Below are 15,803 nucleotides of genomic sequence, written 5' to 3' on the forward strand. Positions count from 1 at the left end.
AAACACATATAAAGCCTCTGCAAGGAAACTTACAAAAGTTTACTGAGAAACTTTAAAGAAGACGTTAATAAATTCTGAGAGTTACCATATTTGCGGAATGAAAGACTCAGTATTTTAAAGATTTCAATTCTTTCCAATTCATAGTTTGAATTTACTCCCAAAGTTTTTGTTCTTAAGCTGAAAATCATTACACATTAAATTGAACTAACAAATAAATTCATTTGTTAATTCATTCAACAAACATTTACTGTGTGCTAGTTACTGTGCTGGGTACTAGGAACCTGACGGTCTCTGAATATACAGAAAGGCCTCCTACTTTAGAATGGTAGTGAGAGAAGGTCTCTCTGTAGAAGTGGCATTCAGTTCAGACTTGAAGAATTTCTCAAGAAAAAGCCACTCATGCAAAGACCTGGGAGAAGCGTAATCGGACAGAGGGCACAGTGTGAACGAAGGACTAAATGCATGAAGCAGGGACAAGTCAAAACGGGATTCCAGAGAAAAGGGCGATCTCTTAAGGCTGGGAACGGAAAACTTGTAATCCTAAGTAGGTAAAACTTGAGAAACACATTGGAAAAACTAATCGTACTCAAACCAAAGAGAGTAAGAGAAAGGCATTCCAGGCAAGGAAATGGAAAAGAACAAATCTGAACTACATAATATAAAATAGGGCAGTCAAAGCCTGACAATAGGATTGTTTCATAGTTGTGACTACTTCTGGGCTCGGCTTCATCTGCTTGGAATTCCAACAGGACGTTGTAAGACGGCAAAGGGTCCCAGCTGTGCCTAGAGTTGGGACACTACTTCTATGCAGCCAGCCCTCATGCCTTATCATCAGCAAGAAATACTAGCTATCTTGGTTTTGCAGAGGCAAAGAATACTTTCCATCTAGCCTTCTGCGTTGTGAAGAAACCAATTCTCCCCACCTTAGCATCAGTGTATGTGAAGTGAAGACTCTCTGAAGAAAGGTGTAGAAGGTATAACTTGAAGTCTTTCCCAAGCTCATTACTTCCCTGATAAAGTTAACTGAGCACTAATCGACAGTAAGAAAAACTTCCCCCTTTCAGAGCTGTGGCCTTGGCCTCCTTTTTAGCCTTAGGAAAAATTTATTTCTAGAAACAGAAGGCAGAGTGACCACTTATGCAGTCTCCAAGCCCCTCAGCTGAGGCTCTGTTAGAAGTCACTTGTTTTAATCAAAGAAAGAGCTACCTGTCTTCTGCTGTTAACCATGGTTATTTAGCACTGTATTTAAACTCAATATTGTTTTTAACACATGATATTTAGGAAAAAAGGTAAGAAGAATTAAGTCATGCAAAGAGACAGAAAGTGATTTTTAATTAAAACTATCAATATTCATACCACCTTCCCTGGGAGAGTTTATTTCCAAGCACCACTTAGGTACTTTCCAAGGCAGAAAATGACAGCAGCCAGCAGAGAAAAAGAAAACAAACTATATTAATATGTCAACCCTCCAACCCCCAACTTCTGCCTGCCCTTCTCCTCCAAACTGTGTCTTTGCCTGGAAGCTAAAAGGAGAAGGCCATTTTTAGCTAAAACGCACTCTTACAGTTCACAACAAGCATTCTTTACATTCATTCTATTTTTAAATACATCAGCTTCAGGGGAAGACCAGAGGAAGAGTTGCCCTTTTATTATACAGGACAAGTAATAAAGAAGATGCTAAAAAGAGGATTTCCATGAAAGTTTTTCCTCAGTTCTACATGGAGAGATCAATTCCAGTCTGATTATCAGTGCATGGACCATGTGCAGTAGGCAGCAGTCTTCCAGATAAAGAAAAAAGATGGACCCAGAGCTTCTGCAATTTAAAATGCTCTCAAATCAACACGGAAGCTTTGGAGAAATGGCTAGAGGTTTTTAAGGCTCAGACGGTATTCTAGAAAACTCAGAGATATTCTGTGAAACGCTTAGGTCAGACATATCAAGTCAATATCAAGACAATCTGAGGTTCCTTTAAAGTCATCAAATGATACATGTGTGAAACCCAAAGAGATTACAAAGGGCAAAATAATAGACCAAGAATGTGGTCCTGAATCCCACTCTGTTCTCCAATAAGTGGAAATATTTTGGCCCCAGAAAGTCCCTAACCTAAGCCTTGCAAATAATATCTTAGTACTAGACTTGACATTGATGGAGAACTGCCATAGGTGAGTTGACAGTGCCCTGAATCCCATGCTGGATACAAAAAAATGGCCTTAATGAGGAGACTGAGAAGATTCTCTTCACCCTGGAGAATATGCACTAAGCCGATTCCTTGTTTCCCTTTATTCCAAGAAAGGATGTAACAGCCGCTATCGTGGCAGGCGTGTTCATAAGCTCCCAAATACCATGGCATGTGTTCATCTCCCGTCACCCCCAAACCCAGCCATCCTGGGCCATCAGCCTGGGTGGGGTTACCACCAATGCCTGGGGGCCCAATACATACCGTGTGATGCCTTTGCAGACTCTGTGCGCTCTGCTGACCCAGGCCGTTGAGGACACAGTGAGAAGATCTCTCTTGGATCAGAGCAGAGAAGTTTGTAAGTCTTGGGGACAAGATTAGGGGAGGGAAGGGGAATGCTTGAGCTTATTTAAGCCCAGATTGGCAGAACCGCTGGTAAGCCACGGTGGTCAAGAGCACAGACTCCTTCTGGGTCTGAATCTCTGCTGTGCAGCTTAAAAGATGTGTGAAAATGGGGGTACCAGAACCTACCTCACAAAGCTGTTCTGCATATTAAAACAAGACATTGTACATGATGAGCACAGTGCAGGGCACAGCCCTTAGTAAATGCTCCGTAACTGTTACTGTAATGATCTCATTACATGAGGGATATTATTAAAAATAAATTCTCCAAATCCTTCCTGCTCTAAATCCTTCCTCCCAGAGCATTTTGTGGTTTTGAACAGTTTTAATATACAAGGTATAGAGTCTCTTTCAGGAAGCAGGGGCCCGTGGCCTCTCTCACCTGGCAGAGGGCCCCTTTCTGGCCTCTCCTGATTCAATCATCCACTCAAGGTTTGGGGCCTGAAACTCCTAGTTCAGATTTGAAGAAAAAAATAACAGAGGATTTTTTCCTCCTTTTCAAACTCATGAAGATGAAAAACAAACAAGCAAACAAAAAACACATTTACCTCAAAATTGAACATAATCTGTTATGGGTCAATTTCCAAACACCAGTGGTTCAAAATGTTTCCTCTCCTCAAGCTTTCTTATTATATCTCATATCACCATCCCACTTAAAAACAATCCTCAGAACCATAGTTTACTTCTTTGCCTGAAAAAAATCAGTGTTAACTATTAATGTCTAATTGGTATGAGATAGTAAAGAAAGAGTGGGTGGGTGGAAGAATTAAGCACCTGAGAAAGCTAAATGAAAAATAATGATTTATTTAAATGAATGATGATGCTAATCAACACTTAGAAGCAACGTGAAGTTACACTTGACCTAATAAGGACTCACTGGAGGTCCTAAACTCATTCAGGAAAGATGTCTGAAAGATACTAACATGGATAAAATCTAAAAAAAAACACAATAATTTAAAAAAATCTTTATGGCTTAACTTCCTTACCTAAATACACACTCATATTACTGATTAGTTTTAAGCCAAAAGCTATAAAATGACAAACCTGATCTGATTAAGCACAAGTCTGACTACTAACCAATCCCCTCCCAGTGCTCTAACCCAATTATGGATTAGCCACCGTACATTTTATTCTCAGTCTTTTCCCTACTTCGCAAAATGGTTCTAGCCTGCTGCTCATGATATAAAACAGAGCCAGTTTTGGATTTTCTCTGTTCTTCCAGTAGAGATATTTCAACACTTTATTTTGTCTCCCCCAAATGGATATTAACCACACTTTATTAGGTTACCCTCTAGCATCTAGACAACAAGGAATAATGGAAAGAGGGCAGGCTTTAGATTTGTCCCACACCAAGGTTTAAATCTTTTATATGCAACCAAAATGCCCAATAATTGAGTGAAAGATATATCAACTGTGATATTCATTTCACACAATGAAATAACCATGAAAGTTATATACTTACTGACTTGGAAATAAGTTCATGATATGTTGTACAAAAAGAATGTCTTTTTTTAATATAAAGGTACAGATGCACAAAGCAAAAAGTGTAAAATGGCTGAGGAACTTGCATTAACAAATATTTATCAGGCACCTATTATGTGCCAGGCACATAATGTATATGTGTACACAACTGTATATGCCCAGGTTATATCAGTGAATTAGACTCTAATTCACTCAAAAACCTATGGGACACGGCAAAAGCAGTTCTAAGAGGGAAGTTTACAGCAATACAATCTTACCTCAGGAAACGAGAAAAATATCAAATAAACAACCTAAACTTACACCTACAGCAACTAGAGACAGAAGAACAAACAAAACCCAAAGTTAGTAGAAGGAAAGAAATCATAAAGATAAGAGCAGAAATAAATGAAATAGAAATGAAGAAAACAATAGAAAAGATCAATGAAACTAACAGCCGGTTCTTTGAAAAGATAAACAAAATTGATAAATCTTTAGCCAGACTCATCAAGAAAAAGAAAGAGAGGGCTCAAATCAATAAAATTAGAAATGAAAAAGGAGGAATTCCCTGGTGGCACAGTGGTTAAGAATTCGCATGCCAATGCAGGGGACACGGGTTCAAGCCCTGGTCTGGGAAGATCCCACGTGCCACGGAGCAACTAAGCCCGTGCGCCGCAACTACTGAAGCACGCACACCTAGAGCCGTTTAAAACTTACTGTAGCCTTAATGTACAGAACAAAATGACTTACAAGCAAATTTTGTTAGCAGTAGCTAGAGAATGGGTAACTGACCATTCTGGTGAATATAGTGTTAGTCCCGCACCTGGTCCTTCTTGTGGCGTTTCTAAAAGAGCTCCCAACAAAGATCCACCTTGTTGACTATCAGGTAAAATAAAAGAACATATTTTAGAGGAAATAATACCCACAGGACTAACAAAAAATGCCACCGGAAAGTATAGAGTCTGCTCTTCCAGGGGAAAGTGCAGTGAAACACAGTATATTTGTAATAGATGTTCTGTTCCCCTGAACAGAGGTGCCTGCTATATTGCCTATCACACTCTAATGAAATATTAGAATGCTTTAGTATGACATGTATGAAGTTTCAAATAAATACATTAAGTGCAAAAAAAGTTGTTGATATTTACTCAAACACGGGTGTTTCAATATTCACTTACATTACAAATCGCCAGCCACAGGTGTTAGTTTCTGCAAAAATCCCCCAGTCAACAATGTGTTAATACACAGAAACTGGTTGAATTTCTACACACTAACAACGAAAGATCAGAAAGAGAAATTAAAGAAACAACCCGTTTACCATCATATCAAAAAGAATAAAACACCTAGGAATAAACTTACCTAAGGAAGCAAACAACCTGTACTCCGAAAACTGTAAGATGCTGATAAAAGAAATCAAAGATGATACGAACAGATGGAAAGATATACCCTGTTCTTTGATTGCAGGAATCAACATTGTCAAAATGACTATACTACCCAAGGCAATCAACAGATTCAATAAAATCCCTATCAAATTACCAATGGCACTTTTCACAGAACTAGAACAAAAAATCTTAAAATCTGTATGGAGACACAAAAGACCCCAAATAGCCAAAGCAATCTTGAGAAAGAAAAACGGAGCTGGAGGAATCACGCTCCCTGACTTCAGACTATACTACAAAGCTATAATCATCAAAACAGTATGGTACCAGCACAAAAAAACAGAAATATAGATCAATGGAACAGGATAGAAAGCCCAGAAATAAACCCACGAACCTATGGTCATTTAATCTATAACAAAGGAGGCAAGACTATACAATGGAGAAAAGATAGTCTCTTCAATAAATGGTACTGGGAAAACTGGATAGCTACATGCAAAAAGATGAAATTAGAACATTCTTTAATACCACACACAAAAATAAACTCCAAATGGATTAAAGATCTAAATGTAAGACTGGATACTATAAAACTCTTAGAGGAATATATAGGCAGATCACTCTCTGACATAAATCACAGCATATCTTTTTTTGATCTGTCTCCTAGAGTAATGAAAATAAAAACAAAATAAACAAATGGGACCTAATTAAACTCAAACGCTTTTGCACAGCAAAAGGAAACCATAAGCAAAACAAAAAGACAACCCACAGAATGGGAGAAAATATTTGCAAACAATGCAACTGACAAGGGATTTAATATCTGCAAAATTTACAAACAGCCCATGCAGCTCAATATGAAAAAAACAAACAATCCAATCAAAAAATGGGTAGAAGACCTAAACAGACATTTCTCCAAAGAAGACATGCAAATGGCCAAGAGGCACATGAAAAGATGTTCAACACCGCGAATTATTAGAGAAATGCAAATCAAAACTATGATATCACCTCACACCAGTCAGAATGGCCATCATCATAAAGTCTACAAACAATAAATCCTGGAGAGAGTGTGGAGAAAAAGGAACCCTCTACACTGTTAGTGGAAATGTAAACTGGTGCAGCCACAGTATGGAGGTTCCTTAAAAAACTAAAAATAGAGCTACCATAAGATCCAGCAATCCCACTCCTGGGCATATATCTGGAGGAAAACATGGTTTGAAAGGATACATGTGGGACTTCCCTGGTGGCACAGTGGTTAAGAATCTGCCTGCCAATACAGGGGACACGGGTTCAAGCCCTGGTCCGGGAAGATCCCACATGCCGCAGAGCAACTAAGCCCGTGCGCCACAACTACTGAGCCTGTGCTCTAGAGCCCACGAGCCAGAACTACTGAAGCCTGCACGCCAAGCGCCTGTGCTCCACAACAAGAGAAGCCACCACAGTGAGAAGCCCGTGCATCACAACAAAAAGTAGCCCCTGCTCGCTGCACTAGAGAAAGCCCACGTGCAGCAAGAAAGACACAATGCAGCCAAAAATCAACTAATTAATTAATTAATTTTTTAAAAAAAGGAAAGGATACATGCACCCCAATGTTCACTGCAGCAATGTTTACAACAGCCAAGACATGGAAGCAACCTAAATGTCCATCAACAGAGGAATGGATAAAGAAGGTGTGTTAGATATATACAATGGAATATTATTCAACCATTAAAATGAATGCAATAATGCCATTTTCGCAACACAGATGGACCTGGAGATTATCATACTAAGTGAAGTAAGTCAGAGAAAGATAAATATATGATATCAGCTTATAAGCAAAACCTAAAAAAAAAAAAGATACAAATGAACTTATTTACATAATAGAAAGAGACTCACAGACGTAGAGAATAAACTTATGGTTAACAGGAAGGAAGGGTGGGGGGTAGAGACAGACTGGGAGTTTGGGATTGACGTGTATACACTGCTATTAAAATAGATAACCAACAAGGACCTACTGTATAGCACAGGGAACTCTGCTCAATACTCTGTAATAACCTAAATGGGAAAAGAAGTTGAAAAAGAATAGATACACGTTTATGTATAACTGAATTACTTTGCTGTACACCTGAAACTAACACAACATTATTAATCAACTATACTCCAATATAAAATAAAAATTAAAAAATTTAAGTTTAAATTAAAAAAACTCACCAGTAAACTTCGACTTGACAGTTCAAGCCTAGGAACCACCTCCAATCACAATCCCCAGATTTGTTCCCATCAGTCCCTAAACTCAGACTCTCCTAACCTGGACAAGGCAATCTTCCATTTTTCTCTTTGAAACAGCTATCTGGAATTCATGGAACAAAACCCAAATTATCTAAGATTCCTTTTAATCATTTACCATTTATTAAATGCACAATCACCATTAAAGAAAAAATTTATGATAACACTGTAAAGTACAAATAATACATTTTATTTCATCCCTGAAAACAAAAACAAAAATGTCAGCATCTAATGAGACTGAACAATTATTCCAAACTTTACCCGGAAATGGTATATAAATAATTCCTTCACATAAAGGTAGGGTACAGGGAAGAGTCTGGAAAGATATCTTTCATGAAATATTTTCTCATACTTACTTTAATAAAACATTATAATTATTGCTACTATGTCTGGTAGCACATTGTAATAATGAACAATACAATATCCAAAACTAAATTCAATACAGTCTAAATCTAGAAGCTAGCTGCACTTAAGCAGTTGTTATAGAGAATAAATACTATGAAACATAGGGCACCATATGGCAATTAAATTTGCTACAAGGTAAATTTAAATAAAGGTGTACTTTTCTCTATAGTAGAATTACCCAAGATTAAGATCTCTTGTGCTATATAGAAGAGCTGTTTTCCTGAAAAGATAGTCCATCTTCATAATTTAAATTACATTTTAAACGTTCTTAATTATTTTTAAGTGCTCATTATATAAAATGAATATCTAACGTATCTATTATACAAATCCAAAATTTCATAAAGCAGGATATTCTACGTACTATGTTACCATTTTCCAAGCAATTTAATGCAACACAAATACTTTTATTATATACATCTGGCTAAAGTCCTTAAGAGTCCCAGTCTCACAAATATCTCAGTTTTTCTCTCCCTTGCCAATATAATATAAGCAAAAATTACCGGAATATGGAAATAATGTGCTTTCTTGACAACATAATCAAAGGGTTACACTTTTAAATTAACATTCATGTATATGAAAATCATGAATTAATACTTACTTTTAATCTCATCATAAAAATCTTTTATTCTTCAGAACATAAGTATATAAGAAAATGTTATGTATGAGATTAGAAATTACTATTTTAATGTTATTTAATTGTCCCAATGTTTAGAATAGGTTACAAACAGTGGCTACTACCCATTTCAAGATTATACTCTTATAAATGTAATTTTTAAAAATAATTAACCTCCAGTTATTCTGAAGGGATAGTGCAAATGAAGACATTCTTTGGGTCATGATTTCAAAACATTATTTTCAACATTATACTTCCTTTCTCTCTGCTCATAATCTGAATAACAAAATATAGTAAGTACTGGAAGTAAGCACATTTTCTAATAGTATTAGTCAAACAGTCACATCTACTGATAACAAATGACAGAATGATTCAGTAACAATATTCTTCACTTGTCTGAAAAACAAGTCATATATTTAAATAAATATTTTATAGAAATGAATCCATGTCTTTCAGTGTTTTTGTTCCAACTTGATCTCAAACACAAAGATTTATACAAAGATCACCTACCTGCTTACTACAATCAACCATGTTACCAAGTTCCCTTTAAGGATATAGTACAGCGTTGAAGAGTTGTGCCTGAAAGCAAACTAATAACTTTTAAGATTTATATACAGAATTAGGGTTCCATGAATCCAGCATATTCCTTGAAAATGCATAGAGGTTTTATTGTAAAGTATTACTCTATGCTAGCCAGCGATATAAAAGCTTTTCTGCCATAGGATATAATCCACGGTGAACGTAGCAGCACAAGCTGATCTTCAACTGCTATCTAATGCTGCCTGATACATTTATCCTTTTATTTGTCGTCACAGGCACCAGATTCCCACTAGTACCATTGGTAGTGTTGGTTGCTGAGCCGTTTACAACAATATAGTCGACTTTGTTCTCCAGCTTTACCAAACGTTGTAAAATGTCATCCAAAAGGACAGCAATTGTTCTTTTTAAATCAGCTAGGGGAAAAAAAATGAGAATAAACCATATTAAAGACTGATAGAGCACTTAATATTTGTGTTTTCATAGTTTGAGGGGAAAAGTGAACAATTATCAAGTCATCCGAAAGGAAATATACTAGAGGGAAAGCACTCATACCACACATAGAAAAAGCCTATTTTAATGAATAGCATCACATACAGAGCTTCCTAACGGAATTTCAGAGTTATAAACGTAGGGAAACTTACTTTTCTCGTGCAATAAAACAGATGTAAAGGCTGGTTTAAAATGTTAGTCTCTCTGTAAGGAACCCATTTACTTTGAGTTTCTTAGTCTGAAAAGACAACTGTGGACTAGGCAGGTAAGGTAAAAAGCTAGCTGAGCTAACTAAGAAATTCAAGGAAATGTAGAAACAAGAAACCTGGAACCTCCACAGGCTGAAGTTTAGGGGCAGCCTAGGATCCAGAGCAGATGCCAGGAACCCAATCAGTGCAGTACAGATACTAGTTCTGACTAGAAAATGATGGGGAAGACTGTATCTTCTAATCTCTCTGGGAGGTTAAAGGGTTTTAGTAGAATTTACCTGGAAAGAATGAAATTTTGACCCTTTGCTTCCCTAGAATCCTCTTTTCTCAGGTTTCCCAATGGCACCTAACACATATTATGTATTCAGTCAGTGGCAACTGATATTGTTATTTTTTGTTGGTCCTGGACCAAAAAACACAGCTCAAACCCTAATCTGTGATCAGGGGAAAAATAATTTAACAACAACTCATAAAGTTGCTGATGGTTCTGTTACTAAGCTATCAGGAAAAGCAGAAGAAAAAACAGATAAATTGGACTTCATCAAAATTTAAAACTTTTGGACATCAAAAGATATTACCCAGAAAGTGAAAAGACAATCTAGAGAATGGAAGAAAATATTTGCAAATCATATATCTGACAAGGGCTTAGTATCAAGAACATATAAAGAACTCCTAAACCCAACAACAAAAAGATAAACCACTCAATTTTTAAAATCATCAAAGGACTTGAATAAACATTTCTCCAAAGAAGATACGCAAATGAACAGTAAGCACATGAAAAGATACCCAACATCACAATGAAATACCACTTTATGTCTGCTAGGATGGCTATAATCAAACAAAGGGAAAATAAGCATTGGCAAAAATGTGAAGACACTGGGACCCTCATACACTGCTGGTAGGAATATAGAATGGCACAGCCACCACAGAAAACAGTTCGGCAGTTTCTCAAAAAGCTAAACATAAAATGACCATGTGACCCAGTAATTCCACTCCTAGGTATCTACCCCAAAAAGTGAAAGCAGAGACTCAAAGAGATACTTGTACACCAATGTTTATTTCAGAATTATTCACAATAGCCAAAAGGTGGAAACAACCTAAGTGTCCATCAGTAGATCAAAAGATCAACAAAATGTGGTATTAACATACAGGGAATACTATTTAGCCATAAAAAGGAATGATGTTCTGATACATAATACAAAATGGATGAACCTTGAAGACATTATGCAAAGTGAAATAAGCCAGACAAAAAAAGGACAAATACTGTATGATTCCACTTATTTGGACTACCTAGAATAGAAAAATACGTAGAGACAGAAGGTAGATTAGAGGTTACCAAAGACCAGGGGAAGGGGGGGAATGGCAAGTTACTGCTTAATGGTAAGGTTACAGAGTTTCTTGTTCGGGGTGATGCAAGTTTTAGGTAGTAGTGATGGCTGTACAACATTGAATATAATTAATGCCACTGGACTGTACATCTAAAAATGGTTAAGATGGCAGGGCTTCCCTGGTGGTGCAGTGGTTAAGAATCCAACTGACAATGCAGGGGACACAGGTTCGAGCCCTGGTCTGGGAAGATCCCACATGCCGTGGAGCAACTAAGCCTGTGCGCCACAGCTACTGAGCCTGCACTATATAGCCCGCGAGCCACAACTACTGAAGCCAGCGACCTAGAGCCTGTGCTCTGCAACAAAAGAAGCCACCGCAATGAGAAGCCCACGCACCACAACGAAGAGTAGCCCCTGCTCACTGCAAGGAGAGAAAGCCTGCGTGCAGCAACGAAGACCCAACGCAGCCAAAAATAAACAAATAAAATAAATTTTTTTTAAATGGTTAAGATGGCAAATTTTTTTTTTTTTTTTTTTGGGCGGTATGTGGGCCTCTCACTGTTGTGGCCTCTCCCGTTGTGGAGCACAGGCTCCAGACACGCAGGCTGAGCAGCCATGGCTCACGGGCCCAGCCGCTCCGCGGCACGTGGGATCTTCCCGGACCGGGACACGAACCCGTGTCCCCTGCGTCAGCAGGTGGACTCTCAACCACTGCGCCACCAGGGAAGCCCAAGATGGCAAATTTTATGTTACATACATTTTACCATAATTTTCTTAAAGTGAAAAAAGAAAAACAGATTTCAGAAAGGAGTAGTGAGAGTAGTGGTAGCAGGTGGTTGTAAAAAGTGATTAGAAATAAATCAACAAAAAAATCAAAGTAATATAAAGTGAGGGGAAAAACTATTTGGAGAAAGTCTAGTGATGGAGGAAATCAAGCAGTGTATCTTTTGGCGTCATTCATCATGAACACTTAAATATTCTAGTTTAGTGGGTATGCACAAGAAAAAAAGTATAAGAAAAATTCTTTGATAAGAAGTATTTAGGGATAAAATGTCATGATATGTACAACTTGTTTCAAATGGTACCCCCTAAAAGCATATATATTTGTATAGAGACGGAAAGATAAAAATATAGAAAAATTTTTAGTAAATGAGGAATCTAGAGGAAAGATATATGATGTTTACCACATAATTTTCCCTAACTTTCTGTAGACTGAGAATTTTCAAAATAAAAGATTAGGGAGGGCTTCCCTGGTGACGCAGTGGTTGAGAGTCCGCCTGCCGATGCAGGGGACACGGGTTCGTGCCCCGGTCCGGGAAGATCCCACATGCCGCGGAGTGGCCTGGCCCGTGAGCCATGGCCGCTGAGCCTGCGCATCCGGAGCCTGTGCTCCGCAACTGGAGAGGCCACAGCAGTGAGAGGCCCGCGTACCGCAAAAAAAAGAAAAAAAGATTAGGGAGAGGGGGCATTTCTTTATTAAGACCTCTCAATCAAGAGTTATAATAGTATTTGGTAAGTTAAAATATATATATTTTAAAGAATCTTCCAGCAACAAGATTAAAAGATTAACTGCTGAATCTGTTTTTCCCTGGCAGCCACCTCATGTATAATATTTGAAGTAGTCAACCTAGGCCAGAGAAGGCTACATAGAACAGACTGGGGTGGGAAGCTTACCATCATGTTAACATAAAATGAAGCTAAAGCCCTCAGAGGTTTGACACCAAGCTGAAGTGCGACATGAATTATAAAGGTACAGCCTACTCACTGATTAGTTATAGTTAGGAATAGCAATTAAAGGAAAAGTTGGGGTTCTTTAAAATCAAATACAAACAAATTTATTGTAATGTATATGTATTTTATATATATATGTGTGTATACATATATATGTATATGTGCACATCAGGAGGTTTTTTTCCATACATTATTTAATATTTTCATTAGTAATAAGGATTAAATGATACGTAAGGCTTAGCTCAATGTGTGGTACACAAAGTCTCAACAAACCTTACTTGTTATTAGTTATTTTAATATTCAGTATACATGTCTATTTTTTTCCCGTATAAAATAGACTGAAAAAGTAAACATTTTAGGGGCTTCCCTGGTGGCGCAGTGGTTAAGAATCCGCCTGCCAATGCAAGGGAAATGGGTATGAGCCCTGGGCTGGGAAGATCCCACATGCCGCAGAGCAGCTAAGCCTGTGCGCCACAACTACTGAGCCTGCGCTCTAGAGCACGTGAGCCACAACTACTGAGCCTGCGTGCCACAACTACTAAAGCCCACGTGCCTAGAGTCCGTGCTCCGCAACGAGAAGCCACTGCAATGAGAAGCCTGTGCACCGCAACAAAGAGTAGCCCCCACTCGCTGCCCTAGAGAAAGCCCATGTGCAGCAATGAAGACCCAACTCAGCCAAAAATAAAATAAATAAAATAAAATTTATTTTAAAAAAAGTAAACATTATTAGCAGGTAGGAAAACTAGAATTCAGACCCCAGTCTTTTGCTTCCAAGGCCCCAAATTCAGGGTTTTCCACTACAATGCAGATGCAAAAAGAATATATATATATATATATATATATATATATATATATATATGTGTGTGTGTGTGTATATATATATATATTTACCTCTATGGTGTCTAAATGATGAGTAGATATACTGTATCTCATGATTGTTTTTTAACATTTTCAATTTTTTTAATTTTGGAAAATTTCAAACATACACAAGCAGAGATAGAATAGTATAATGAGTACTCATGGACCTAATTCTCATCACTTGGCTTTCACAGTGAACAATATTTTGCCATTCTTGGTTAATCTCTCCTCTTCCACCTTTTTTCTCCAAAAGTATTTTAGGTCAAATCCCAGACATCATGTCATTTCACTGTAAATTCTTCGGAATGCACCTTTAACTTTTAAAGAACTTAACCATTGTGCTATTATCATGCTTAACAAAATTTATAGTAATTTCTTAATTTAAGTAGTTTAACACCTGTTCCATATCCAGATTTTCCTGATTATCTGAAAATTGTCTTCTTACAGCTGATTTGCTTGAATCAGAATTCAAATGAAATCTACACATTGCATTTGACTATTGCTTCTTTAGAGGAAATGTATATATATCTTCAGCCTACCACAACAATTTTTTCCTTTTATGTTATTACTTTCTACATGCATACACTTTTTTTTTCACACACAGGTTTTTTTATTACAAATAATTTGGGTTATAACAGTGACAAAGGCCACTACGTTTCCAATCTAAAATCCATGTAGCATATATCTGAGCTTCCTGCTTATATTTTATTACGATGCTGCAGAATAGTGGTGTCCACAGCCTTTGATAAATGCTTACACCAATTCTCTTTGGAAAAATTCATTTTATTTTAAACATAATTTGTAAGTTAAGTAATCAGTTTTCCATCAAAAAAATACTCAAAGGAAAAGTTGGGTTTAATCAGAAAAAACTATATATTACTTTAACAATGTTCTAAATTATCACATATCCTCCTTTCAAATTTTCTAAAATCAGTTGTTTTGTTTTGTTTTGTTTTGTTTTGCAGTACGCAGGCCTCTCACTCTTGTGGCCTCTCCCGTTATGGAGCACAGGCTCCGGACGCGCAGGCTCAGCGACCATGGCTCATGGGCCCAGCCGCTCTGCGGCATGTGGGATCTTCCCGGACCGGGGCACGAACCCGTGTCCCCTGCATCGGCAGGTGGACTCTCAACCACTGCGCCACCAGGGTAGCCCTAAAATCAATAGTTTTAATAAAATATTTTAAAAGACTAAGAAATCTAAATTACCTTATTCGATGATATAAAATCAGTTAGTTGAAAAACCACAATGATCCCTTTGAACATAGCAAAACTCACCCTTTCTCTAGATTCACATTACAATTTTCTGTTTACATTTCATGTGACTATATAGTTATGGGAATTATACATTTACACTCTATGGGAGTCCACAGTACTTCCCCACAAAGCCCTATCACTGAAAGTGCTAGCAATAAGAACTCCTACCTCGGGACCCGGTTCAGAACCCCTAAAAACAACCTGGAATTGGAGACCATACCATATCCTTTTACTCAGCTCATCCAGCTTGATGCTTTATCACATAGTAGACAGTCAACAAATGCTGGAAATGAACATTTGCTGAATGTCTGATTCATGCTTGGTAGGTGGTATCATGGTTGAGATTAACATGAAGAACCAGACTTAGGAAATAAAACCCTTTAAGGTTGTTCTGCTCCTGCTTTAAGTTTCCCTACTCTGGGAGAAGAAATCAAATAGTTTAAGGGAAAAATAACAAAAAACAGGCTAAAACAAAGGCACATAAGAACACACATACTATCAAAATAGCACCTAGCCCAATTATTCCACAGTATACAAAAATCAAAAGGAGGATATAAAGGAATCTAAAAAATAAAACAAACGAATGAATATAACAAAAAAGTTACAATGCTATTAAATATACTAAAGATATTGGATATAAAAAGATTCTTGCTACAATAAACATAATCAAGAGATTGTGAGGCACAGCAGGAAGCCACTATCATCCCA

General features: G+C 37.4%; 1 protein-coding gene across 1 annotated transcript in view; it reads right to left on the bottom strand.

The window, feature by feature from the left end:
• Nucleotides 1-7,236: 7,236 nt before the first annotated feature.
• CCDC126 (coiled-coil domain containing 126) overlaps nucleotides 7,237-15,803 on the bottom strand; it is a 55,109-nt gene continuing 46,542 nt past the window's right edge. The window contains exon 3 of the mRNA XM_060020381.1: nucleotides 7,237-9,639. Within this exon, the coding sequence (XP_059876364.1) occupies nucleotides 9,455-9,639 (185 nt within the window). The 3' untranslated portion in view covers nucleotides 7,237-9,454. The remainder of the gene's footprint in view (nucleotides 9,640-15,803) is intronic.

The sequence above is a fragment of the Delphinus delphis genome, chromosome 9 (assembly GCF_949987515.2).
Source record: "Delphinus delphis chromosome 9, mDelDel1.2, whole genome shotgun sequence".
In the NCBI taxonomy this organism is placed as follows: domain Eukaryota; kingdom Metazoa; phylum Chordata; class Mammalia; order Artiodactyla; family Delphinidae; genus Delphinus; species Delphinus delphis.